At 47.5% G+C, this 8,306-nt stretch overlaps 1 protein-coding gene across 8 annotated transcripts in view; it reads right to left on the reverse strand.

Annotated features, from left to right (window-relative positions):
* Ilkap (ILK associated serine/threonine phosphatase) overlaps positions 1 to 8,306 on the reverse strand; it is a 49,649-nt gene that overhangs the window by 38,704 nt on the left and 2,639 nt on the right. For 7 of the 8 annotated variants that reach the window (XM_074072128.1, XM_074072123.1, XM_074072126.1 and 4 more), the window contains exons 2-3: positions 6,756 to 6,875; positions 6,231 to 6,355 (exon numbers count right to left, since the gene is read on the reverse strand). In XM_074072128.1, coding sequence (XP_073928229.1) covers positions 6,231 to 6,294 — 64 coding nt within the window. In that variant the 5' untranslated portion in view covers positions 6,295 to 6,355; positions 6,756 to 6,875. Of the gene's footprint in view, positions 1 to 6,230; positions 6,356 to 6,755; positions 6,876 to 8,306 lie in introns of those variants that run through there. The other variant, XM_074072133.1, reaches the window with a different exon arrangement.

Raw genomic sequence — 8,306 nt, forward strand, 5'->3', positions numbered from 1 at the left:
GGTATAGTAGTCTTGGTTGGCAGTTATTTCGTTTCAGAGCTTGAAATACATCATTCCGTGGTCTTCTCACCTTTATAGTTTCTGCCAAGGACTCTTCTGTTATTCTCGTGGGCTCGCTTTTGTAAACAACATGGCTCTTCTCTCTTGCAGCTTTCGGCATTCTTTGTTCTGCACTCTTGGCAGTTTAACTATCATATGACTTTTTTTTCCAGTCATGTCTAGTTGGGGTTCTAAATACCTCATGTACTTGGGTTGTCCATTTCTTTCCCTAGATTTGGGGAAACTTTTGCTATAATTTTATTAATTTTTTTTCTGTGCCTTAATTGGTACTTTAGTTCTTTCTTCAGCACCACAGATTCATAGATTTGGTCTCTCAACTGTATTCTAGAGGTCTTGTATGCTGTGGTCATGACTGATTTTTTTGTTCTTTTGGTTTAATTTTTTGGGGGATGGTACTGAGGTTTGAACTCAGGGCCTCATGGTTGCTAGTCAGGTGCCTTACCACTTGAGCCACTCTACCAGCTCTTAATTTTTTTTTGAGACACTGTCTCACTAGGTAGCCCAGGCTGCCCTCAACTCACAATCCTCCTGCTTCAGCCTTCTGGTTGCTGGTATTACAGGCATGACCCACCATGCCTGGCTTTCTTTTTTCTTCCATCTTATTATGTGTACACACACACCCCTAATTTTTTTTTTTTTTTTGCAGTTGTGGGGTTGAAACTTGGCATCCATGCTAGACAAGTACTGCAGCACTGAGCTATATGCCCAGGACATTTTTTTCTTTATTTCTGTGTAAATGTAGTAATTCCCCAACCTTGTCTCCAGTCTCTGAAACTCTCTCTTCCACCTGGTCTACTCTATTGCCATTGCTTTTTCATGAGATTTTGTTTGATTTATTGAGCTTTTCATTTCTAAGATTTCCATTTTTTTCTACCAGCCTCTGTCTCTTTGCTGAATTTCTCATCCGAATTGCTCAATTTCTTGTCCAGGTCTTGAACTGACTTCTCTACTTCACTCATCTGCTTATTTGAATTCTCTTCGAGGTCCTTGATCATTTTTAAAACTAGACTTAAACCATTTCAGTATGTTTGGATTCAGTTTTTGAAGAGTTTTGAAATTTTGGAGGAGTCACATTGCCTTACTTTTTCATATTTCTTGTGTTTCTGAGTTTGATTTGTACCTCTGTTAGGATAGATATCTCTTCTGGTTTTACAGAGAGGTCTTTTTTTATGGTGCTAGGGTTTGAACTCAGGACCTACACCTTGAGCCACTCCAACAGCCCTTTTTTGTGATGATTTCTTTTCAAGATAGGGTCTCATGAACTATTTGCCCAGGCTGGCTTCAAACCATGATCTTCCTGATCTCTTCCTCCTGAGTAGCTAGGATTACAGGCATGAACCACTGGCACCCGGCATAGCAATGGTCTTTTTAGTGATTAACCTTCTCAGAAAGGAGAAAACAACTACAACAAATGACAGAATAACTTGTGGTTGCAGCTTTGCCCCCACCCCTACCAATCCCCTGCAGGGCTGACGCTCCAGACTCTTGACTACTCTTCTCTGCATTGCCCTTCCATTTCTCCATACTTTATGGCTGTTCTGTTGCCTTTTTTCTTGATTCCAGATGCTCTTCCTTCCATTCTCTCTTGGCAATATAATCTTTTGTCACCCTGACTCTATCATCATAAGCTGATGATTAGAAGGAAGCTTCTAATCTGCTCTTGGAATGTTTTCATAAAAGTTAACTTCAAAAGTATGTTTTATGTCTGTTCATTTTAGCAAGAGATACTAATATATTGCCTGAATTTTAAAATAAATTAAAAAGTAGAGAAATTGGAAATGAGCCATCACTGGATGATAGTCAATTATTACGGGGAAAGTACACAGCAAATAGCAACTTGGCAGGTGTCCTGATTGCATAGTTGAAATGGAGATATGGAAAACTAAAGTGTCTTTAGATATCGAATTTTTCATCTGATTTACACAAAGTAGCCACTTACTTGACTTAAATAATCTGAAAGGAATTTTTATCTGAAATAATTTTACATGCAATTAATTTTTTTTTCTGGGCACCCTCCCTTTGGCCACCACCATCCAAATCACTCCCTTTCCCCAATGGCCTGGTCCTGAAAGTTCCAACTTGGGGCTTTCCTTAGCCTTCCCACCCCTAACACCCCACCCATCACCCTGCTTTCCAATTCTCCAGGCCGTTCCTGATGTCCAGACAGATAGGCCTCCAATACAAAAGGCAGATCAGAACCCCCATCCCCCCACACACTGAAGCCCTCACCGCTGCAGCTGCCCTAACACAAAACCCAAATGCTCAGCCCACCCTCACTCCCCTGCCCAGGCACTGGGTCTCTCTTGGCACTGGTGTTACCACTGCCAGCTGCCGCCTCACTTCCATCCTCTGCCACTCAGCTGGCTGTGTGACCCTAAGTAAATTATTAACTTCTCTGTCCCATGCCTTCTGTCCCCTCCATCTGAAAAATGTGGATAAGGTCGTTGTAAGAATACAACTCACTAGAACTCATTTAATCTGACAACCCTGACGGGCAAAATTCAGTATCATCTCCTTGCAGGCTGGAAAGCTGAGGCCCAGAGGACAGGTAACTTGCCCCAGCCTCACAGCTAGGCCTGCTATACCCAGGCTTCTGACTTTGTCAGCTGAGCAACTCCCTGCAGTTGCCCTGGACCTGAGCCCCACCACCGGGTCAAGGGCCTGCAGTAAAGCTTGAGAACCATCCTGACCATCGATGGAAAGGCCTCGGGAGCAGAGACTGCAGAGGCAGCACTTTGGAGACCAGATCAGGGAAAGCAGATGATGGCAGGGCTAGGGGCACAGATATCACCCTGGAGGGGCACTTGCAGCTCCCTCCTCAGGGCAGGGGTGCTGTGCAATATGGAATTCTGTTCCCCAGTGACAGCTCCCCGGCAGGTGGAGGTGGGGAAGGCGAGGATCTACTTTGGGGGAGCCAAGCGTGGGGCCCCACATCCAGGGGCCGGAGGGGTGAGAGGGCAGGTGGCTAACGTCCCTCTCTTCTCTACACGCCTTCAAGTTGCACCGGAACCCTCGTCCTACTTGGTCCTGTCTCCCAGCACCCTGGACCTCCTCACTAGTAGTAGAGGTAGAAGGGGTCAGCAATGTCCAGCACCACAAGCCCCTGGAGTAGGGAGGGTCTCCCCAACTAGGGGACTGGACCTCCCTCTCCCACCACCTCCAGTACAGGTCAGAAGAGAACCCCCACTCAGAAGTCAAGCAGTAAGTAGTTCCCACCGCGGCTGGTCTGTGCCTGGTCTTCAATCATTTGTCATAAATTAACATCCTGTCGGGTGCTGGTGACTCACGCCTGTAATCCTAGCTACTCAGGAGGCAGAGATCAGGAGGACTGGGGTTCAAATCCAGCCCAGGCAAATGGTTCATAAGATCCTATCTCGGAAAAACCCTTTGCAAAAAAGAACTGGCAGACTGGCTCAAGGTGAAGGCCCTGAGTTCAAACCCCCAGTATCTCAAAAAAAAAAAAAAGAAAAAAATCCTGTGTGGATTTTGACTCACAAATTTGCTTACTGCAAGCTTAACTTCAGAACTGGCCTTGACATTCTTTTTAGCACTGTTAGTCACAGTGGCATCAAGCTTCAATATCAGGATAGTGAAGGTTGCCCTGTGAAGGAGTGTGAGGGAGACTTCTGAACTGATAGTCATGCTTAGGGTCCTGAGTTTGGGTTACAGAGGTGTCTGCATTTGTGAGAACAGTAAATGCATTTAAAAAATTGTGCATTTACAAGTAGACACTGCATTGTAAGCTTTACATCAAAAGAAAAGCGTAAATAATGAACTATAGTGATGTCCATGCAGAACTGTTTCAGGGAAAAGTATACGGAAGCCTATTTAAAATGCACCAAAATGCAATGGACTAAAGGTTTAGATGTGAGGAAGTGACAAAATGAGTGGTACATTTAGGGGGCTCTCTAGATGCGCAATGCAAGTTCACTTTGCCATATGTTTGCATATCTCCACTATCAAGTGTTGGGGAAAAGGTGGTTCTGGCCCATGATTTGCTTCAACTGTTGCTCCATCTAGGGGCTGGCAAGGTCCAGGATGAGCTCCCTTCCACCTTCTGAGTCTCTCCAGGCAGGTTAGCAGGGATCAGTCTGGTTCAGATATCCTTAGGAAGTAGTCAGGCCTTAAGGGGGAAGGATGGATGGAACATTGGAGGACAAAGGGCAAGCAGCAGAATCTGACACTGGGCAAGGGGAAGTATGGAGTATTCTCTAAAACTAGGGTAGGGCCTGGGCCCTCTTCCCCTTCCCTTTGCCTCTCTCCTAGCTCTCCTTCCATCTTGTTAAGCCAAGGCTAACATTCACCAGTAGAGAAAACACAAGCTCAGGGCTGGGGATGTAACTCAGTGCTAGACCATGTGCTTATTAGCCTGCACAAGGCCCTGGGTTCCATCTCCAGCACTAAAAAAACAGACCTTTGTAGACTCAGTTTATTACTGGCACAGTCAACAGAAGAAGAGCAGCCAAAGGTGCCAGCTTCTCAGGGACCTTGAGCAGGAAGACAGTGAGAAAACATGACTGCCCTGTGATGAAAGGCTCCGCTATACTGTAAGCCTTGTCTGTGCATCCTGTGTGGATATGTGCAAGGGTTCCGGGGTGGAGCTCTCTTTCACACTGTCCTGCCATTTCCCCAGTGCTCCTCCATCCCCTCTACCCCTTCAGGGACCTTTGGAAGCACAGACTGGGCCCAATCCAGATCTGAGGGAAAGGGAGAGGGAGTAACTCAGAAGCTGAAGATGAGCTGCTTTCACAGTACTCAGGACAATCTGGGGAAAGGTGTAATCAGAGCCTGTCCTGTTACTGTAGCTCTGGCTACAGCTACCTAGAACGTAAAAAGTAACATCAGAGCAACGCTGTACTGACCAGTGGTGTGCTCTCTGGCGAGACCCACTCCCAGACAGCTGGGGACAGGAGAAGAGCAGAGACACAGATAGTGATGAGGTGAGCTATGCCAGGTGGCTCCTGAGGTGGCCTTTAGCGTTCTCCCTTTGTGTTATGTACACGCTGCGTAATGCCATCCCCTTGAGTGTGGGCTGAACTCACACCAACAGAATGCAGCAAAAATCAACAGGACATCCCTTGTGAAATTAGGTTACAGGGGCCTGCCACACATCCTCTCCTTTGCTCAATCAGATGGCAGTCACCTGCCATATTGGGGGCTGAGCTGTGGCGAGGCCCATGTGGCAAAGAACTGAGTGAGGCCTCACTCAAACAAAAAGACAAGAACAAGGTCCTCCGTGGATTTGCTAGTGAGGAACTGAATCCTGCCAACAACTGTGGGAGTAAGTTCAGTAGCTCACTAAATCATCTCAGCAGAGCCTTCCCAGAGACCACAGGCCCAGTCCAGAACCCTGACTACAGTCTTGTGAGAAGCCTGGAGGCAGAGGTGCGCACTCAGTGGCCTGGATCACGGACCCACAGAACCTGTGAGATAATGCTTGCTGTAAACTGCTAAGTTGTGGGGTAATTTGTTACACAGCAACAGATCACTCATCATCTAAGGTGAGAGGCCTACAGAATTAGGTGCACCCTTTCAGGGTATGCAGGCACTACATACCCTCCCTGCTCTGGCTGTCAGCCCTTTTCCAGGGAGGGTAGGGAGTGTAGTTGCTTGTGAGGGAGTCCCACAGCCTTCCAGTTATGACTGCAGGAAGCTGTTGCCCAGGAAACTGTGAGGAGCAGACCCAGAGTGTGCAGGCTCTGCATACAACAGGAAAGAAAGGAAGACAGAGAAGCAGGTAAGCACAGAAGGCAGTAGTACTCCAGGGTGATACCCCTCCCCAACACAGCCACATCCCCACCAACAAAAAAGCCTGGGAGCTTTGCCCCATCTTTCCAACCTCCAAATCCTGCAGGATTCACTTGCTACCTCCTCTAAGCAGCCTTCCTTGAGGCCTGCTTGTCCCTTTTCCACAACCCTCCTGGTTGTATTTCTGTCTTGGCTTTGTGTCCTACATACTAAAGATCAGGAAGTGTCAGTCCCCCCTCTCCCCTCCCCTGAAATTACGTTCTCCTTAAGGCAGAGGCCTTGACAGCACCCACCCCAGGAGTCAGTGAAATTTCCTGGTGAAACTTCTTCTAGTCACAGGGAACACAGGCTGCCCTCAGGGGTTTAAGTAGGGTCTCCCCTCCCCACCCTCGGGTCTGTTCAGGTCCCACAGAGTCCCATACCTTGTCTGCTCTTGCACAGCACAGCCACAGCCAGGCCTCCAGAAGAAGTCCCAGGACTCAGCATTGCAGTTGGTGAGTCTTGAGCCAAGGAAAGACAGAGGACAAAAAACAAGAGCCAGCAGGACCTGTCGGGGGATTCTTGATGAGGAGCCAGCAGCAGCAATGGCCAGGCTCCTTTGAGAATCTCGAGTTTTGGGGTTTCTCACTAGATCCTTAGCTAGAAAATGAGAGTCTGGTCTCAAGGCTAGTTCTATAGCCATTACATCCCATCTTACGAGCCAGTTCATATGGATCTCCCTCCTGAATTTGTCCCAGCATCCCCAAAGTCGCACATAGTGCTTTAGGAAGTCTCAGGTTTGGTTAAAAGCCCTGTCCTGCACTGGACCTCTGCTTTGTGGGCTGCCAGAGGTCAGACCAGCAGGGGCTGTGTGTGAGCACCATGGCTATAAACAGGGAGGTGGCACTAGGCCTCCATCTCAGGCTCTTCTCCAGTGTGGCCTGGCTTGACTCCCCCAGAGCACTCACTTTGGTGAGCACAGGCAACGCTTCCATGGGCGTCCTGCTTCTCAGGGCGTTGGCAGGCCTCTCTCAGCATGGTGAAAATGGTGGCCAAAGTATTGCCCCAGTAGGTTAAGGGCTTGAATCCTGCAGGGAAGAAACAAGGAGAAGATGCCACCTGCCCTGCAGACGCTGGGCTGTTACCCCTTTCATACCCACTGCCAGAAGGGCAGGACAGCAGGTCAGATAGTAGGAAGGCTGTGCAGAGGAAGGCTAGAGAAAGACAAAGAAGAGAAGCCCAGGACAGAGGCAAGGATAGGCCAAGGTTGGGGGTGAGGGAAAGATAGAAAAGGGGAACAGTGTGAAGGCAGAGAAAGAGGAAGGGGAAAAGAGAAAGGAGACCTGGGACACACAAGCACAGGGGCGAGGAAAGAGAAAGGTAAGAGAGTAGGAGACAGAGGACAGAAGGCAGTGCAGACAAAAAGAAACAAGTGAGCCAGCTCTAGAGTTTCATGTTTCATTTGGGCTGGGGCTGGAGCTCAAGTAATAGAGCTCCTGAATATGAGGCTCTGAGTTCAAACCCCAGTACTGACAAAAAACCAAAACAGAATAAAACAAAAAGCAAATAAAGGGTTCCATTTAATCCTCAAAACAAAGAAGGCAGTATTGTAATTCCCATTATTCAGAGAGACAAAGGTTTAAGACAAAGGGAAGGGAGAGAGGACCAGTAGGAGGTACAAGAGGGGAAAGAAAATAGGAAAGAATAGAGAAGAGACAAATTTCCTGTTCAGTGTGGCCTGGTGGTACTCACCTGTAATCCCAGCTACTCCAGAGGTTGAGGCAGGAGGCCAGAAAGTTTGAAGTGAGACCTTGTCTCAAAATATAAAAATTCTTTTTGGGGAGGCAGTATTGAGATTTGAGCTCAGGATTTTGTGCTTGCTAGGCAAGTACTCTACTGCTTCAGCCACACCTTCAGCCCTTTTGTTCTTGTTGTTTTGGGGGTAGGGTCTCTTGCTTTTTTCTCAGGCTGGCCTGAACCTCAGTCCTCCTATTTTATGCTTCTTCTTGTTATTGGGATGACAAATGTGTCCAGCTTTTTTCTGTTGAGATGGGGATCTCACAAACTTTTGTCCAGGCTGGCCTAGAGCTGAGATCCTTCCAATTGTAGCCTCCCAGGTCAAAATAAATTTTTGAAAAAGGGCTGAGCTATAGTTCAGTGATAGAGGGCTTGCCTAGCATATGCAAAACCCTGGGTTCAATCCCCAGTACTGGAACAAAAAAACTGCCTATGCAAGGGTCAAGAGTCAGAAAACAAGCAAACCCCACCTCCTCCTGAGTGACATATGAAGACATTTGGAAACACCACAGAACTGGACAGCAGCATCAGGCTAGGTAGACTTGTCCAGAACTGCAAGGACTGGGCCATTGCAATGCTACCTGAACTGCTCTGGACACAGAGGAACGAAGGGTAACTTCTGAATATTTTCATAAAGGCAGCAAAACACTGACACCAAGACAGACAAAGACAGCCACAGAAGGGAACTATAGACTAAAATCCCTTGGAAATGTGGAGCTATA

The sequence above is a fragment of the Castor canadensis genome, chromosome 4 (assembly GCF_047511655.1).
Source record: "Castor canadensis chromosome 4, mCasCan1.hap1v2, whole genome shotgun sequence".
Taxonomy (NCBI): Eukaryota; Metazoa; Chordata; class Mammalia; order Rodentia; family Castoridae; genus Castor; species Castor canadensis.